General features: G+C 41.1%; 1 protein-coding gene and 1 long non-coding RNA gene across 2 annotated transcripts in view; one reads left to right on the plus strand and one right to left on the minus strand.

Annotated features, from left to right (window-relative positions):
- Positions 1–1,995: 1,995 nt before the first annotated feature.
- Positions 1,996–6,585, minus strand: LOC132769317 (uncharacterized). The gene is made up of 2 exons (XR_009630834.2): positions 3,379–6,585; positions 1,996–2,905 (listed from the first exon to the last, which is right to left on the minus strand). It is a non-coding gene; the product is annotated as an uncharacterized lncRNA (long non-coding RNA).
- A 1,162-nt stretch (positions 6,586–7,747) lies between these two features.
- EEFSEC (eukaryotic elongation factor, selenocysteine-tRNA specific) overlaps positions 7,748–20,188 on the plus strand; it is a 177,748-nt gene continuing 165,307 nt past the window's right edge. Inside the window, exon 1 of the mRNA XM_060766181.2 lies at positions 7,748–8,127. Within this exon, the coding sequence (XP_060622164.2) occupies positions 7,821–8,127 (307 nt within the window). The 5' untranslated portion in view covers positions 7,748–7,820. The remainder of the gene's footprint in view (positions 8,128–20,188) is intronic.

Consider the following 20,188-nt stretch of genomic DNA (forward strand, 5'->3'; position numbering starts at 1 on the left):
TTCCACTGCTGAACAGCTCTCTGGAAGTTCTTCCTAATGTTTAGGTGGAATATCTTTCCCTGTAGTTTGAAGCCTTCCCCATCATACACCACAAAACAATACACCAATCCCTCCACACCCCAACCACCACCACACTGCCCCCAATGCCACATCAGTGTGAAACTATTGAGTTCAACATAGCCACAGCTCTAGGAAAAAAGCTATCTCTCAGTCTGCTTCTCCTTGTCTTTGTCACCCTGTACCATCTGCAAGATGGCAATAATTAAAAAAAAAATGACAGGTGAAATGGATCCCCAAGAATGTTCTGAACTTTCTTAAAGCAACAGGACTTATAAAGGTCTTCCAAACAGGGGAAAGAGCAATTAATGATTCTCTGTGCAGAAGTGGTGATCCTTTAGAGTGCCTTCGTGTCTGCCACTGTGCAGTTACCAAACCATGCTGAATAGCTCTCACAGTCAGAAAGTTCTTCCTCATGTTCAGGTGGAATTGCCTTTCCTGTCATTTGAAACCATTGTTCTGCGTCCTAGTCTCCAGGGCAGCGGAAAACAAGCTTGCTCCCTCCTCCCTAAGACTTCCCCTCACATACTTACACATGGTCTCCTTTCAGCCTTCTCGTCTTCAGGCTTGTCAATACCTATTGGTTTTAACTAGTTTTTGCCTCCGCAGTGCAATACATTTTTAAACCCAATACAATTTTTTAACTGTGTATTTCTTGTGATATTGTTTTAAAAATTTTCATTTATGAGGTTGTTGTTTATTCATTCAGTCGCTTCTGACTCTTTATGACCTCATGGACCAGCCCACACCAGAGCTCCCTGACAGCCCATCATCACCCCCAGCTCCTTCAAGGTCAAACCAGTCACTTCAAGGATACCATCCATCCATCTTGTCCTTGGTTGGCCCCTCTTCCTTTTTCCTTCCTTTTCCCCCAGCATCATCTTCTCCAAGCTTTCCTGTCTTCTCATTATGTTTATGAGTATTGGTTATATATTGTGTCTTGTCTTTTTAGTTTCTGCTTATGTATGTATTGTGACTTGATTCCGTTGTGAGCCGCCCCGAGTCCTTGTGGGGAGGGGTGGGATATAAATAAAATTCATTATTATTATTATTATTATTATTATTATTATTCATCTGGTGTTAAAATTCAGTGACTAGATATAGTTGACAAGTTAGCAAATAATAAAAAATGTCAGCATAGCTGGATCCTATAAACAGCACATCCCATGTGATGCTGCATATTTCTGGAGCAGCCAATACAAATTGGGTATCCCTTATCCAAAATCCTTATGACCAAAAGTATTTTGGATTCATATTTATAATGGAACACACACGCGCACGCACACACACACATCATGATATGTCTTGGAGGTGGGAACCAATCAAAATATAAAATTGATTATATATACACTGTACACATAGCCTCTTGGTACATAATATCTAATAATTTTGTGAATCAAACAAAAGTGTATGCACATTGAACTATTAGAAAGCAAAGATGTCAGTTTCTCACATCCATGTGAACAATTTTTTAATTTTGGAGTATTGTATTTCAGATTTTCAGATAATGGATGTTGAACCTGTATGTTGCTTTAGGCCTTCTCCATGGAAGTGGATGGTTGTTTCCCATAACAAAGGACTGAGGTTATTCAGACCAAGCTGCCCACTGACATAGCTGATCAGAAAAACTAGTTCACGAGACTCAATGCTGCAAGCAGTACAACAATCTTGTGCCATACTTCTAGTAGACATGGCCTTGTTGATCTGTTTCTATATTAAAAGTTATAAATTAAGACATAAAAACTCCACCCATCAAATTGAAAAGTACACTATGAATATATCCTGAATACATTGCATGTAAATCATCTTGTTTTGTTCATTGTTTTCATTTGTTCATTGTCTTGAAGTGATTTAGCCAGGACCACAGATAGGAGGATTTGTGCCCGATGAGGGTATGCTAAACCAAAAAAGCCAGGACAGAGAAAACAACTCATCAGGTTGAAGATAAGCCACAGAGATTTATTACAATTCAGCCAGAAGGGATGCAGGTACAAGTAATTTGCTTTAAAATGTACAAGCATAAACATGCGGGGAATGTAAGACATCTTATACAATTCTGACAGCCATTCAAACCTCCCGCCACCTCCTCTAATTGGCCAGAAAAGAGGATGGCTCTTTTCCCTGCTGGGATTGATCGAAAGCTCTGCTGACATCACAGCTTCCAGGCAGGGATTTGCTTGTCGGGGAGGATGGCAGCCGGAGATTGGTCAGAGTGAAGAACCAATCAGCTGCAGAGGGAGCGATCTTGGAGAAGATAATACCAATTATATGTTAATGAATTTTTGAGTAGCTCAATTGTTCAGTTCCATGTTAAACGAAGATATGGAGCTCCAGAAATAAAGGTGTGAGACTCGGAGGACAAAGGTGCCAGTCCTAGGCAAGCAAGGGCTTGGCTGTCAACAATGGAGTTAATGAAAGTTCACACTTTAAGCTCCTGTTCCCATGACGGAGCACCAGGCTCTCAACCTCAGGTGAATTACACCAACATCTGGCTTATGTTGCTGGCAGGGGAAATCACCTTTCTGTACATAATGAGCCTGATGATTATCTGGCTTGGGAAATAGCCAGAGGGATTTGCCCAACCTTCCTATTCTCAGGGGATTATCTCAGAGGGTGTCTGTCTCCGGGCTGCATTTTGATACATTTCTACAAGGTAATTTATACATTTTATACAGGAAAGAGATACAGTATATGGCTAAAAGATACAAGTTACACAACAATAATAAAATAAATACAATTTATTAAAGGGTTAGATATGATATATTTAATAGGAGTACGGCTGCTGCTGGATCTGTTCTCAATCTTCTGAAGTCCTGAACTTGTGCTATTCTGGACCTCTGGAAACGACCTTTTTTAATAAAGAAGGAAAAATCATATATTGGTCCTTGGTGAACTATAAAGCATTGGGGTGGGGAGGGGGTTACCATGGCTTGATAACAGTCCAAGGAGCCCTTGTGGGCTGTAAGGTGCTTACATTTCTTTAAATATATATATATACAGTAACAATTATAAACTTGTTGTTGTTGTTCACTCGTTCAGTCGTCTCCGACTCTTCGTGACCTCATGGACCAGCCCACGCCAGAGCTCCCTGTCGGCCGTTACCACCCCCAGCTCCCTCAAGGTCAGTCCAGTCACTTCAAGGATGCCATCCATCCATCTTGCCCTTGGTCGGCCCCTCTTCCTTTTGCCTTCCACTTTTGCCTTCCACTTTCCCCAGCATAAATTATTTCCCCAGCATAATTATAAACTTATACTTGTATTTAAAGATATAATAGAATCTTGTTAATAGCTTGGTGACTGAGAAAAATACCTATTACAAACCTTTCTGAATGAAGTAGACTGCAACCAATGAAAGCTTATTCTGGGATTTTCTTTCTGTTCTCCATGTTGGAAGGTTGAGTATTCCTTTATATTTTTGAATACAGCAAGCCCTCAGTATCCACAGGTTCTGCTTCAACAGAATCAACCAATCAAGCATTGAAATATATATATATATACACACACACATATGCATACACACATACCCAAAGCAAAGCTTGATTTCGCCGCATATTGAATACTACATTGATGAGTAGGCATGGCTTCCTGCCATTTCACAGTTTCTCATGCTTTCTGCAGTAGTCATTTGAGTTGTTTTCTGTAAGGGATGCCAGCATTTGGTATCCACTTTGGTATCCATTTTGGACCTGAAATCTTGGAGTCTGGGATAATTGTGACCTGACAAGCCTAGGCCCAATGTATCCTGCCATAGTGCAGTTTAATTGCATTATATGAGTCTCTGATAATATAATACAGCTTCACGCTACATTATATGGCAGTGTGGATGGAGCTCTAGTTATAATACATGCACAAACCTTAATTATATACAAAAGTTATCCTACTGATTTTTTAAAAAAGAATCTTTTTTGTTATAAGTACAATAAAGTAAATGAACATAAATGAACAAAAGCTGAGTGATAACATTTAGTAATTCTATTGCTGTTCAGTGAGATGTAAAAGTATCTGTAAATCTGAACATTCCTTCTTTTTTTAAAGGCCAAGAAAGTTGAAGTTTAGTTTCCTGGACCCTCCAAAAGGGACCGCCAGCAAAGATGTGGAAAGTGGGGAGAGACACCCAAAACTTGCTATTAGAAAGGTTACAAAAATAGAACCCTTACAAATCATAAATAAAGAAACAGAAGAGGGCACAAAAACATTTTCCTCCTCTTTGTTAATTAGATGTAACACCCATCTCTCCAATTTCCTTTTCCACACATTGAGCTGCCCCTTTACAAAATGTTACTATTAATTGCTAGAGTTTCCAGAAACTCATGGGATCAAGGGCAGGAAGTCAGACCTTTGGGATGGGTTAAAAATGCGAAGGTCATTCACACACTCATACACCCTCCTTCTCTCCAAAAATAATATACTATTTGACAATTTCAGGGTTCAGCATGTCCCACTGAAATTTGGAAGCTTATGTGAAACTAGACTATGTCCTGTAACCTCAAACGTTTAGTCTAGCAACAACCAGGCTGAAGTCTCCAGCTCCCTCCTTGGGTATCGCATGACATTGGGCTGAAGAGGGCTGGCTGTTCAGACACACACAAACCCCACAAGAACAGAGGCGAGAGAATAAGAGAAGAGATGTTGGCGAAATAAGCCGACTAAACCCAAAGACCAACAGGTCAATTTTTCTTAACAGTATTATTTTTCTGGTTAGTGCAATATCAAATTATACTTTAGGCCTTTCAAACCTAAAAGGAATGACAAAGTCTTTTTGCATTCTCTTAAAAATAGTGTTGACAATTGAGACAAAGCCTGTACAAATACTTTCCGCATGATTACTTTCAGATTAAATTATATGGCCAATGAAAGGGGGGAGAAGTGTTAGTCTGATTTTCAATGTTTTTTTTCCTGATGATATAGTGTAACTATATATGCTATTTTACATTGGATGTAAATTATATGAGAGCCTTTAGGCAATCTGTGTTCTGGCTTCAACACTCTTGCAACTTTTTCTCAGCTTAACATGAAAAATGAGTAATAGCATATGTGTTGTCTGAAGAAATATTCTTGAAAAAAAAGTAGAAATAACGGGGGGGGGGAATTATAAATACATATAAATCATACTCTTTTCTTCACTAGGACTAATTCTTGATGGTTGATGCAAGCAATGTTGCAATTCTATAGACACTTCTTGCTGCATTTGGATTTATGTTGCTTCTTTATCCACTAAAATCTTATGAGATGTACTTACATGATGTACTGTTGCAGATATTATGAAGGACCACTTTCAGCATTCATAGACAGGCTGTTTTTGTAGTCAGTTTGGAAGAGCTGCATCACTCTTCTTGAGTTTGGCTTCTTCACTTTGAATTTACTATAAATTAAAACCTAGATATTTCATGACTTTTCTTAGTAGTAGTAGTAGTAGAAGAAGAACTTTATTTTTCTACCCCGCCTCCATCTCCCCGAGGGGACTCGGAGCGGCTTACATGGGGCCAAGCATAGGCAATATACACTGGGACCACCTGTACTGGTTTGTGCCAGAGCCTTTGCAGTTTGATTTTGAGGTCTTGATAGCGGCTAAGTTTTTCCTATTGTTTTTCCTCAATGGCAACATCAATAATCCAGACTTTTTTCTTTTCCACAATCGTGATGTCTGGCATGTTGTGTTCCAAAACTTTGTCAGTCTGGATTCGAAAGTCCCACTGTATTTTTGCATGTTCATTTTCCATTACCTTTGTGGGTTTATGATCTCACCAATTCTTTGCTGCTGGCAGGTAGTACTTGTGACAGAAGTTCCAGTGAATCATTTGGGCCACAGAGTTGTGTCTTTGTAGTCTGTCTGTGCAATTTTCTTGCAACAGCTGAGGATATAGTTTATTATTTATTTATTTATTTATTATTATTATTATTAGGCAGGTATGGGCAAACTTTGCCCCTCCAGGTGTTTTGGACTTCAACTCCCACAATTCATAATAGCCTGCCGGCTGTTAGGAATGGTGGAAGTTGAAGTCCAAAACACCCAGAGGGCTGAAGTTTGCCCAGGCCTGGTACAGACTGCACACAACAACATGGCTATGGTAATAGGTTATGAGGAGTCTTGAATTTCCGAGTCTGGACCAGACCTGGGCCAACTTGGGCCCTCCAGGAGTTTTGAACTTCAACTCCCACCATTCCTCACAACCTCAGGCCCTTTCCTTTTCTCCCTCAGCTGAAGCAGGAGTTGAAGTCCAAAACCCCTGGAGGGCCCAACTTGGCCCAGGCCTGTCCAGTCTCTTCAAAGGGGCCTCTCAAAGTTTGCTCATGCTAGGTTTTATCGGGGACCTAATCTGTAGGTTGTTGATCTATTATTTAGCCACACATAATAATAATAATAATAATAATAATAATAATATCACCCTGTTGTAGCTTTGCAAGGCCTTTCGCCTCCTATGCACAAGAGTGCGGGTACCTCTCCAAACTACAACTCCCAGCCTCCCATGCAAGTCTATAACTAAACTACACCTCTGCTGCAGCTCAGTGCTATGGCAGCCTTTCGCCTCCTCTACCAAACTACAACTTCCTGGATTCCATAGCAATGAGCCCTGGAAGTTTGAGTGGGGCTCACCCAGCATTGCAGCCTATCAGAGAGCAATGGGACCACGGTGAACTACAGATCCCAGCGGCCCACAGCACTGAACCACAGCAATCAGAAGTGGTGCCAAAGCATGCCTTCATTGCACTGTTGTAGTGGGGCGAGTCCCCGGTGTGATTTAGCAGAAAAGTCCTGGCAAAACTACATCCTTGGAAAGCATCCTTTTGCTGTAGAACCCTTGGGAGGTCAAGTTTAACTAAGGTCTGAACCAGACAGTGCTGGTGCCATGCCAAACTACAACTCCAGGGATCCCACAATGTAGACAGGCATTATTATTATCATCATTATGACTAAAGAATCCTATTTATGGTTATGTATTATTAGGAGGAAAGTTCTGAGAGTGCCTTGGACTGTGAGAAGATCCAACCAGTCCATCCTCCAGGAAATAAAGCCTGACTGCTCACTGGAGGGAAGGATACTAGAGACAAAGTTGAAGTACTTTGGCCACATCATGAGGAGACAGGAAAGCCTAGAGAAGACTATTATGCTGGGGAAAGTGGAAGGCAAAAGGAAGAGGGGCCGACCAAGGGCAAGATGGATGGACGGTATCCTTGAAGTGACTGGACTGACCTTGAAGGAGCTGGGGGTGGTGACGGCCGACAGGGAGCTCTGGCGTGGGCTGGTCCATGAGGTCACAAAGAATTGGAGACGACTGAACGAATGAACAACAACAATTATTATAATTTATTTATAATGATTAGTTTGCTCTCCAGGAGTTTTGGAGTTCAACTCCCACCATTCCTCACAGCCTCAGGCCCTTGAAAGTTGAAGTCCAAAACTCCTGGAGGGCCCAAGTTGGCCCAGGCCTGTCCAGTCTCTTCAAAGGGGCCTCCCAAGGTTTGCTCATGCCTGGTCTGAAAAGGAAGGGGCCTGATGCTGTGAGGAATGGTGGGAGTTGAAGTCCAAAACTCCTGGAGGGCCCAAGTTGGCCCAGGCCTGTCCAGTCTCTTCAAAGGGGTTTGCTCATGCTAGGTTTTATCGGGGACCTAATCAGAAGGTTGTCAATGTCTACAGTTTTGGTAGAGCCACACCCGCACACTCTCTCAGAGGCGCGGTCCGTGTTGCAGCCGGAACGGTCCGAGCGCGGCCTCGGTTGCCGCGGGGGTGGTGTTCGGGAACGGACCGGTCCCTGAGTGTCAGAATGGCGGCAGATTCCTCTTCTCCTTCGCCTTCTTCTTCGGCGCCTGGGCGGCTGAACGTGAACGTGGGCGTCCTGGGCCACATCGACAGCGGGAAGACGGCCTTGGCGCGGGCCCTGAGCACGGTGGGCTCCACCGCCGCCTTCGACCGGGCCCCGCAGAGCCGAGCCCGCGGCATCACGCTGGACCTGGGCTTCTCCTGCCTCTGCACCCCGCTGCCCCCGCACCTGGGTCCCGGGCCGGGCCTCCTGCAGCTCACCCTGGTGGACTGCCCCGGACACGCCTCCCTCATCCGCACCATCATCGGCGGTAAGCAAGCAAGCGCCACCCCGGCTGAGGGACTCTCCCAGCATCCTCAAGCAGCAGCAGCAGCACCACCCTCCACTGCCTTCAGGAAGTCCCTCCTAATGTTTAGGTGGGATCTTTCCCCTCGCAGTGTGGATCCATTGCTTCTTGTCCTAGGCCCCTTTCACGCCGCTGAATAAAACCCCCAGATGATCTTAAACTCCTAGATAGTTCACAGGGAGAGAGAGATACACTCAGACAGGTAAGCAGAACCCTTCTATGGCTGTATGGAAGGGGCCCTCATCTCCAGAGCAGCAGAAAACAAGCCTGCCCCCTCCTCAATATGACATCTTCTCCAATATTTAAACATAGCCCATGTTGTCCCATCTCTCAGCCTTCTTTTCACACATCCAGCTCTTTCTTTAGGCTTGGTTAGCGAACCTTTGACCCTTTCGGTCGCTGTGCTGTCGCACGTTGGGCCTGTGCATAAGACTGTAGACAGGACATAAATTCCGTGTGCCTAGTGGGACGCTGAGGCTGCCTCAGATTAAAGGCCTTTGGATTTCCTTAAAACAGAGTCTTTAGATTTCTTAAAGGTTCAACAATGTTCTTTATTAATGAAAACAAACAGGTACTTTAACAGACTATAGACTCTTTCAATCTTGTCCACGGGGAACAGGCACTATCTTCATGACTGGTATTTTAACTAATGGGGAAATCCTTAACTTCTAATCTGGGCAGTCTGTCTTTGCCTCTGTTGGTGTGGAGCCCCTGCACCCAGTACCAACTGCGTCTGGCTTCCGCGAGCGACCCTTACCAAGCAGAGCTTTGTAGACTTCCGGGGAAAAAGGAGTTCAGTTTTCAGTGATGGCTTGCTGAAGTCCCCCAGCAAAGGAGCTGTAAGGCTGTATGATCCTTGGCCAAGCTGTAGGCTGTATATCTCCCCGGCCAAGCTGTAGAAGACGAAGCTTTCTACAGGAGCTCTTGGTATTATGTCCTGCATGGAAAGCTTCTTTGTGTGGACTGAACCCAAAAAAGGCTCCTATTCCCTCCAAAACCCCAAAAAGGGGGTGGGACCAGGGAACTTAACTATAATTGACAGGTGGCTTGCCCTATGATTGCAGCCAAAAGAAGCCACCTAGCTGCAGAGTACCTGAAACTTAGGACTACAACAAACATTCAGTGCAAAGCAAACAAAATTGGAGCTCCTGGTACATCTGTACCTGCACAGTCGCCCTTCTCTTGATGTATCCCAACTTGTCAATATCCCTCTTGAACTGTGGCACCCAGAACTGGGCACAGTTTTCCAAGTGAGGGACAGCAGAATAGATTTGGAATAATACGTGATATTTAACGTGATATGTTCAGTGCACAAATTAAACAAATAAGGTGATAAAATGCAGCCTTCCCTCCCATCACCAATAGGAAATAATTCCCTTTCTCTGTATTCTGTCATTGCAATTGTCACTTTCCCTAAGTAAAGCTTCTAAAATTGGAGCTTTATCTACAAATGGTTCTTCCTTGAATGACTCTGTCATCTTTTCATCTGTTTATTGTTTCTATTGGGTTTTTTTATTTCTACTTGTGTTCCCCTGTTGGTTATAAGACACCTCTATTCTTTGTTTATAGTTCCCTTTGATTTCTTGGACATTGTGGAAGAGGGCTTATGTTCTTCCTTTTTAGTTGTGATCTTCTGTTTCTCTGCATTGGCTATTATAGTAGTTCACTTTGACCCTGTGCATAAGTCACTGAACAGTTGCATTTAGACCCCTTTTACTTCTCATCTAGCCTTAAATGCTTAAGAAGTTTCATCTTTTACGGGTGCTTTGATTGTACTTTTCCTGCATGGCAGGGGGTTGGATTGGATGGCCTATATGGTCTCTTCCAACTCTATGATTATATGTTTTACTGAGGCTCCTTTTCTCTTTGACTGCAGATATCTTTCTGCATTCTTCCCTAACAATGCATGTGGTTTCAGCCTAGAGGTCCTCTGGCTCCTGGTCAATTAGGATTAATAATGCAAATCTGTTTTAGCTTTATTCTATAATTTTTTATATTAGCATTTCATGGTCTGTGCCACAATCTGCTCCTTATCTTGTTTTTGCCGAGATACTATGCCTGCAAAAACAAAACTTTCCATCTTTTGCTTCCTGTAATTTAGTCTATTGGATTTCTAGCTTGGCCATCAAATGATGTCCATGATTATACTCACCTCTTTGATAAGTTAAAGACTGTGTTTGCAATGTGTTTGGCTTCATAACATTCAATCAGTCATTCTTCTGCGTCATTTTATTTTTAGTCTAGGCCAAATTTTCTTACAGTCTTTGACTCTACAGTATTTCCTTCTTTTCCATTCTTCTTAATACATCGCCCAGAAAAACTGTGTGAGTTGGCACAGAGGCTAACTGCACCTTCTTTCTCACTTTCATACTGTGTCCCAATTCTGGGCACCACCGTTGAAGGGAGATGTTGACAAGCTGGAATGTGTTCAGAGGAGGGTGACTAAAATGATCAAGGGTCTGGAGAACAAGCCCTATGAGGAGCAGCTTAAAGAGCTGGGCATGTTTAGCCTGAAGAAAAGAAGGCTGAGAGGAGACATGACAGCCATGTATAAGTATGTGAGAGGAAGTCAAAGGGAGGAGGGAGTAAGCTTGTTCTCTGCTGCCCTGGAGACTAAGACGTGGAACAATGGCTTCAAACTCCATGAAAGGAGATTCCAACTGAACATTAGGAAGAACTTCCTGACTGTGGGAGCTGTTTAGCAGTGGAACTCTCTGCCCCGGAGTGTGGTGGAGGCGCCTTCTTTGGAGGCTTTTAAACAGAGGCTGAATGGCCATTTGTCGGGGTGCTTTGAATGCAGTTTTCCTTCTTCTTGGCAGGGGGTTGGACTGGATGGGCCATGATGTCCTTTCCAACTCTATGATTCTATGATTCTCTTTTTGCCTACAGCATTATTAAGAAAGTGAACATATTGAGGTACATGTCTGCCTTTCTGCACTGGTGAACTGGGGTTCTATTGGCCAGAAAGAGAGGCAATGTTTGGGAGGCAGGATTAGCCACTACTTTATCCCTCTTAGTGGTTGATCTTCTTAGCAGACACTCCCTGATAGCAGATGTGACTGTGGAACTTTGTGAGAGAAGCCGTTTTTAATAGTACTATCCCAGGTATATTTACTCATTTATTAGTACGTCTACATTTAGATTGTGTTATCATAGAGTTTTCTTGGTTAAAACATTCAAAAGTGGTTTACTGGTGTTTTCTTCTGCATAGCACTAATGAAGATTAGCAGTGATTCTGCTGCCATTGTCTCTTGAAAGATTTTCAGGGAGTGTCACAGCTCACTGAAGAAAACTGATAGAAAGATAATCAACTCATTTGGCATGTGGTGCTGGAGAAGAGTTCTGTAGACTTCCACAAAAGACAAATGTATTGAACAAATCAAGCATGGATTTACCACAGAAGCCAAGATGACTGAGATTGTCATATAGGCAATCCCCAAGTTACAAACATCCGACTTACAAATGACTCATAGTTAAGAACAGGGGTGAGACAACAGGAAGTGAGAGAAACCTACCCCTCTGAAGGGAAATTCATTCCCAGAAGAGTTATCATGGGGAAAAGGCGTCTCCACTGACGCTTTCTCGCCAATCCTTGTTTCCACAAAATCGAATTATCAAAGTGAGGTGAAATCTTTTGAACAGGGGCACAGATAGCAAAACAAACACGATAGAGGTGTTAACCCTTCCCTAGGCTATCCAAAGCTAATATATGTACATATATTTGGCTGGAGTTACACTTAAAAACATACAAATTCAACTTAAGAACAAACCTACAGAACCGATCCTGTTCATAACTTGGGAACTGCCTGTACTTCGAACACATCATGAGAAGATGTTTCAGTAGAAAAGACAAGGTAGAAGGCAGTAGGAAAAGAGAAAGATCACATTAGAGGAAGCCACGGCTCTGGAACATGAGCAGGACTGTTGAAAACGGGGTGATTTGGTAGTCACTCATTCATAAGATCACCATGAGTCAAAATTGATTTGATGGCAATTGATAATGAGTACCCTTAAATTGCGATTAGTAGGATTCCTTATGTCATGTTTATGTAAAAAAAATGAGATTTTTGTGTGTGGAACACAGGTCTCTCATTCCTTGGAATGTAAATTGTTTATCATTGTGAGATGGCTGGTTACAAAACTTGTGGATTAAAAAAACTAGGAAATGAATGCTTTGTGTTACATTGTTTAGGAGGGCATATGTACAGAGTATACACTGTATGGGCAGAAGTGTGGGTATAACACTGTTTCTCATTCTCTTGGGAAAGTGCACAGAGAAGTAAGCTGTATAGGCTATGGTGCTATACCTGCTTTATCTTTCAGCCCTCAATTAGGACTATAGTATTGAGTAAACATGTATTTAAGTGTACTGTTTCAGCCTTACAAGCAAGAATCATATGACATCTTTAAATACAAATAGATTCATTATAATATAAATATAGTATAATATAAGTGCATCCGTGAAAGATGAGAGCCCACTTCTGGGGTTCTGAGATAAAGGAATAAAAATATTTGATGTTGATTTCTTATTGTTTGTTTTTGTAGTGGTTAGATATTGATTTGAAGTGAGTGATAGAAATAAACTTTTATTTGTTTTCATTTTTTTTTGAGAAAAGCAATATTACTGGGCTATAACATGACCTGGTTTCAGGTTTTCCACAGTAATCTTCAAGTTGTTTATAGCTTCCCTCAGGTAAGTTAAAGGCTATCAGTGTAAAATGAATTAAATTTCTACTGGCCATTTACCTCTGAAGCAGCTCTGCACACATCTTCTTAGATCTAGGTCCTGTTGAAGGAACTGGTTTTACTCCTCCATTAAGTGTAAGGTTGCAGACTATAGGAAACATTGATTTTTGCGCAGCACCTTCATTCCCAAACACTACCTTTTCTTAATTAGTTCAGTTTATATTGTGTAAATATTTAGGAACGTTTCTAGAAGGATTAAAAGAAGTATGTCTCCCCTGAACCTTCTTTACGATCTTCAGGATGCCCTTTCCCACTGTCACCATTCATCCCTTTCATGAGTGAATGGGCAATCATGCTGTGTCACCTGCTTCAACAGGATGTGTGGATTGGTGTAGTAATCATATACAAACACAGTATTTTAGCATGGAGTTCTCCTGATTCAGTTATCAGTCGGTCATACCCATTTCCTAAGATACCCCTTGCCATTTCTAGTTGTTTTCCACCACACTTTCCTATTTCTTCCAAAGTGAGCTTGCATTATGTGCCCATACCATACTCAGTTATTTTTTGTCCCCCCAGTCCACTCTTTTTAAAGGTTCCCTTTAAATATGATTTTGTATTTATGCAAATCTCAGTTTATTTAAGTCTGAAAATACCTACTTTCATGTGGATATACGTAGTTGCTGTTTGGATTAATATGTATTCACATTCTGAGAGGTTGGATGTGGCTGAATGTCTTCTACAGCTAAAACAGCATCTTTTTCTGACTTCTTTTATTCTCATAAGGTAGTAATTGCGTTGAACCTCAACATGAAATGTCAGATTCTCCGTTTTATGGACACTGTATAAAGAGTTTTCAACTGCAAAACATTTGCAAAACTCTGGCGCAGGCTTGAAGTGAGATTAACAATTTCAGGATTCAGAGTTGACAAAGCTTATGGGATAATGTGGCAGAATGGGTGCATTTCCTTCCACTTGGGCAGGATCAGTCAATGAAGCTGCAGTTTTGGTCCATGTTTTTCTATGGCAGGCAAAATGTACCACCTACTTCATGATAATATAACATGTTTAAGAGCTTTGTGTGGTCCCCATCTCTCATTTCTTACTGCATGGTTAAAACTATTTTGGTCTAGAAATTATTTGAACTAACAGGTTCAGTTGTTTTTATATGCTGGTACACTTTCCTTTTCACTGTTTTATTATTTTAGGCTGATATGTTGACTTGGAGATTTTACTGGTTTATAGGTCTTTAGCTTGTTTTAATGATGCAGATGCATTAGAAGTGTTGAGATAAATTTTTAAATAAATAGATTGTTTTCTAGACTTTGGTAATCTAGCTTTGCCTTACAACTCTTAAGAGGTGAATTCCACAGATTGAAAACTACTGCTGTGTAATAGAGGCAGAATATTAATTATTGTTGGAAGTAAGAAAAAAGTATACCGGATTTAAGTGTGATTTTCCCAGTCTTTCATAAGAATTGGGGCCAGGGCATTTTTCTCCAGATCAAATGTCCATGTGACCAGTAGGGGACATATCAGTCTAGTGCTTGTTTCTTAACCATTTGCTCACTTGTTTGGAAATTCGGTGATTGTTGCTACCTTCAAATCATTTGCAGTTTATGGCAACCTATCATGTGGTTTTCTTGGTAAGATTTGTTCAGCAGGCCTTTGTCTACCTATGAGGCTGAGAATGTGTGACTTGCCCCAGGTCAACCTGTGGGACTTCATGGCCAAGTAGAGATTTGACCCTTGTTTTCCAGAGTCATAGTACAACACTCAAACCACTACAATATGTTGGATCTCAAAAATTATATTCCAGAAAAGAAGGGTGTAACTGCCGTTTGGCAAAGGGCACAGGAATAGGTGGAGAAAGTGGCTTTTATACCTCCTCGTGAGGGAATAAGATGGGTTGAAAGTTTAATCATTTACAACAAGGAGGTGGAGAAAGAAAGGGAGAGCTACCCCCAATTCTGCTCTTTGTACTACTTTAAGATGTTTTTGCCTCATTTTGGCACAGACTCTCGAAAAGAATTGGTGGAGGGGAAACGGCTGAATGTTCTTGTATTTGGAGTCAAAAGTGTTAGGGAGGAATGGGTTTCACTCTTCTTTATCACCTACTATGTCTTAATATTTTTTAAAAAGATATTCTCCCCCTTCACATTATAGGCAGACTGGCAAATGTGGTTCTTAACAAAATGTAGTTCAAACCTCACATTTTCAAGTTTGTTTTTTTATGTGTCAGGAGCGACTTGAGAAACTGCAAGTCGCTTCTGGTGTGAGAAGCGACTTTTCAAGTTTGAAGTGTAGATTATTGATAGTGGTGGCTGTAAGATTAAAACTCAGTTGCCTTCACATTTTTAAGCTTCATCTTTTTGTTTGCACAGTTCCTTTTTTGTGTAAGTAGTGTTCTGGGACAGATAGCAAAGGAAATTATGTCCCAAATGTCTCCAGTACTTGGTCTCCCTCTCTCTCTAATTCATGGTGTTTGGAAAATCTTAAGTTGGAGAACTTTGGATACTATGCAAAACCTAGAGGAAGAGGATTTAACTGCAGTTAATTTTTTGTTGGTACTTTTAAGTGTTTTTTGGAGGTAAGAAAAAGATATTTACTAGCAGTCATGTAAAAATCAGCTGTTTATATTGAATGACCATGTGATTTGATTAAAAATCTGGAGGAACAATTGCTGAATATAGTTTTAAAAATTACATGTAACTTGTATGCTAGTTCTGAATGCCATGATCTATGCAATCTGAATATAAAGTTGATCAGTATTGAGGAACTTATTTTAGGCAGCTTATTTAATATGGATTGGTTCTCATTCTTTGCCGCAAAAAAGGCTTGTTTAAATGCTCTATCCTTAATCCAATTTGTGTTAAAGAAATTGCATGTTACTTCTCACTGGGAGGTCAGAGCTGCTCATTATGTGTATAAAACCGAGCTTAAAGGGACACTTGTATTTAAATGTCCAGGTACATTATGGCCCCAGTTGGTTGAATTATCTGAATATTTTTTACAACCCCAATTTTTCTTCATAAACTTAAAAGTTTGACTAAAAAATTCCATCCTTTAAAACTGTGTTTTGTCTAGGTACTTTTCTAACGGAGTTTCTTATGACAGAATCTGTTTTATTATGTTGGACAATATCTGACCTTGGAGATACTTTTTGAGATAGCAGAAAGAAGCTTCCTGTGGGATAAAACTTTTGGTTTAAACAAATGCAGAATATTTGAACAGTTACTAAATAAAAGAGAAATGGAAGATGGAAGTCATATTTCATTTTCCGTGGTTACATTTTTCTTATAGTCTTTGCCCTTGAAAGCAACGCATATCATGTATTAAATCAAAATAATTTTTTACCTACATGCTAGGAATAGTGAATGCTTCAGATAGTTCCATTCCTGACATTTTTAAAAGGTTGGGTGCTAAGATTAAGTTTATAGTCAGGTTGGATTTAAATAGTGGTTTTGGCTGCCACTTCTTTCTCTGTTGCTTTTCTGTCAACATTTTTTTTTTAAAAAAACCACACACACCTGAAATAGCCAGAGCTAAACTTTCTTCCTAGAGAAGAGATGGCTGTCAAGGCAAGGTATTCGAGGCAGCCCATTGTTCATAATTATTCTGTACATTCCTGCAAAATGCCTGTACCTCCAATTTGGTCCTGAGTGGTTTCTGCCAGAGTTCAGTGATAGGGGAAACCTGCTGAGAGGTTATACAAGTTAATCTTTCATAAGAAACTCAATCCCCATATTTTATTTTAAGGCCACTCTGCGTAGCAAAGTAGTTTAACAAGTAGCAGATTTTTTCCTTGCTGATAGTTAATTTCATGCCCTACAAAGGGTCAGCACACTAATACAGGAGAACATGATTACTTCACCTTGGCCTCCCCTCACTCCTGCCCCCCACACACAGAGCACAAGCTCCCCAAATTTTAGGCTAAACTGTTTTTAAGATACCCTTGATTTGGCTGACTTTGTATTAAATGAGAGAAGTTCTATAAGTGAAATACACACACACACACACTCGCACACATATAGATTATCCTTTATGGAAGAGAAAAGCCAGTGTGTTGTTGTTGGAGCTTTTTTATTCAAAAGCTACTGCTTGACCCAGATTGTCTTAAGCTGTGAGAGGAACTGAGCCGAGCATGTACTTTTGTAATTCCTTACACTTGTCTGAACCTTTGACCTTTTTACTTTTGACCGAGGCTTCATTGTCACCATTTGTCCCCGCCTTTCTTTTCAAAGACGGGCTGCCTGCCTGTGTCTGTTTTCACTTTGCCGCTATGTTCTTTTAAGGAAGGGTATTAATTCATACCTGATACATCGGAGGGGCCAAGACTTTTGAACTCTTGTGAGGAGGGCTTGTGGGAGAGGGAGCCATATATTGCAAAACCAAGTTTGACTGATATCAATAACTACAGTAAAAGTCTTGGAATAGGGAGAACATTATGGAGTTGTTATTATTGTCCAAAATCTTTGTATATTTCACAATTTTTCATAAAATTTCTATAGGAGACTTTTCATTGTGCTTTTCAAAACACTTGTGCTCAGCTTCTCCTTTTGCTCTTTCAAATCTGGCAGGCAGTATCCTACATGTACATTCACTGTGGAATTTAGACATTTAATTTAATTTATTTATTTGCCATATTTAAATTCTGCCTTTCTTACTCTGGAGGGGACTTAAGGTGTCCTTACAACAGGCAGCAATTTGATGCCATGCATGCAGGAATCAAATAAAACAATTGCGATTAAAACCAAACAATTAAAACATGAATTATTAAAACATCAATTAAAATAATGCCATCCAAAACAATCCAGGGATGTTCCATTTATCAATCACAATAATACTTGGTCACATTGCACTGCGTCAAAATTTGGTCCCACAACCACGTCTTAAGTTTTTTTTCCTGAAGGAGAGAAGGGGCTAATCTAATCTTGTAATGCTACCCCTCTATTCTGCTTTGGTTAGACCACAACTGGAATATTGTGTCCAATTCTGGGCACCACAATTCAAGAGAGATATTGACAAGCTGGAATGTGTCCAGAGGAGGGCGACTAAAATGATCAAAGGTCTGGAGAACAAGCCCTATGAGGAGCGGCTTAAGGAGCTGGGCATGTTTAACCTGAAGAAGAGAAGGCTGAGAGGAGATATGATAGCCATGTATAAATATGTGAGAGGAAGCCACAGGGAGGAGGGAGCAAGCTTGTTTTCTGCTTCCTTGGAGACTAGGACGCGGAACAATGGCTTCAAACTACAAGAGAGGAGATTCCATCTGAACACAAGGAAGAACTTCCTGACTGAGAGAGCTGTTCAGCAGTGGAACTCTCTGCCCCGGAGTGTGGTGGAGGCTCCTTCATTGGAAGCTTTTAAACAGAGGCTGGATGGCCATCCTTCAGGGGTGATTTGAATGCAATATTCCTGCTTCTTGGCAGGGGTTGGACTGGATGGCCCATGAGGTCTCTTCCAACTCTTTGATTCTATGATTCTATGTTGGGGAGAGAGTGCCACAGACAAGGGGCCACCACTGAGAAGGCTCTGCCCCTCGCCCCCCACCAGTTGCACCTATGAAGGAGGTGGGACTGAGATCAGGGCCTCCCTGGATGATCTTAACCTCCAAGATGGTTCATAGTGGGAGATACATTCGGACACATAAGCTGGGCCAGAAACATTTAGGGTTTTATAGGTTAAAGCCAGCATTTTGAATTGTGCTCGGTAGCAGATTGGCAGCTAGTGGAACTGGTGTAATGGGCGGGGGGGGGGGGGGGGTTGTATGCTTCCAACACCCCACTCCAGTGAACAATCTGGCTGCTGCCTGTTGGAATACTTGAAGCTTCCGAACAGTCTTCAAAGGCGATTCCATGTAGAGCACATTGCAGTAGTCTATTCAGGATACTAAAATCATTCCTTTCCCGCCCCAAAAGTTGGAGTAGAACTGGTTGAAGTTCTTGTTTTTCTCTTTTTAGTCTGCTTGTCTTTCTTCTTTATAGTCTGCTTTATCTCAAAGTGGCTAACACTAAAAGCAACACTAAAATACAATTAAAAACCTCCAAAACATATAAACTCTAAATTAGGATAAAACATTGAAACTATTATAAACAAACAGGATACGATTTTAGGATACGATTTTAGTTATGCAGCGCATCTGAACCTAGACATTGTCTGCTCAAATCTTATTTTTAAGTGAGCAAAAAGAATTTTTAAAAACAGTCTTGACATCTGCTAATAGCACGCAACACTAAACTGTTACAATGAGCTTATTTGAAATGACTTCTCATGTTTTTGTAGAGATTATTACCTATAAACAGACTGTTGCCCATAAACAGAAATAAATTTGTGTCCAAAGTATGTGTGGAACAGCAAACTTAGACCTAGTGCCCGAGTTGTTTTTACTCATGGATTGTGCCCCTAAATCAGTGATTCTCAAACTGCTTCTCCTGATGGTTTAGCTCCCACAATTACTAACCGTTGGTTAGCTGACTGGGATTTCTGGAAGCTGAAGTCCAAAACACCTATAGGAGTAGTTTAAGAACCACTGCCCTAAATCTTTCTTCATTTTCTGCCTCCCTCTCTCTTCAGTCCTTTCTCCTGTATTTAACAGGGAAGACTGGTTTGGAAGGTTGTAGGGGATACAGGGCTGAAATGGGGAGGTTTAACAAGTAGGAGGAGCTGGGGGTGGTGACGGTTGACAGGGAGCTATGGCATGAGCTGGTTCATGAGGTCACGAAGAATCGGAAGCGACTGAACGAATGAACAACAGCAACTTTTCATATGACACCACTGGAACCCTTTCTAACTGGTGTTTTTTGCCAGTCAGTTGCGTCAAGGCTTTTTCACAATTGAAGCAAAACAATTACAAGGAAGTAATGCCCTACTTAACACAAATGAGACCTGCTCCGGGAGTTAATATCATGACATTGCTCTTTATTGTACTTGAGTGCACACTTTTCTCTGAGTAAACATGATGCCACTGCTGTAAAAGTGCTTCTACATTGATTGTATAGTTGTATTACCTAGTTATTAGATCTTCTTTTGGGCCAGATACATTGAACTGTTTTTTTTAAACCTGTTACACTTCCTGCTGCCTGCATTAAATGCGTATTAAAATGTAGTCAGATTCACTCTGCTGGATATTCTAGTGCACAAGAGGGCAGTGTTTGCTTACAAAGTTGGATATTTATGATAAATGCTTAGGGTAACATGTCCTTGGATTTGGACTGGGGGAAAATTAAATATAAGCTCTGCGTACTGTAACCTTCAAGTATTAATTCCAGCTCTTTTCAAAAAGTTTTTTTTTTTTGCTTTATCAAAGAAAAGGTGAGGACACTTTGTCAACAAGCTT

The sequence above is a fragment of the Anolis sagrei genome, chromosome 2 (genome assembly GCF_037176765.1).
Source record: "Anolis sagrei isolate rAnoSag1 chromosome 2, rAnoSag1.mat, whole genome shotgun sequence".
NCBI classification, from domain to species: domain Eukaryota; kingdom Metazoa; phylum Chordata; class Lepidosauria; order Squamata; family Dactyloidae; genus Anolis; species Anolis sagrei.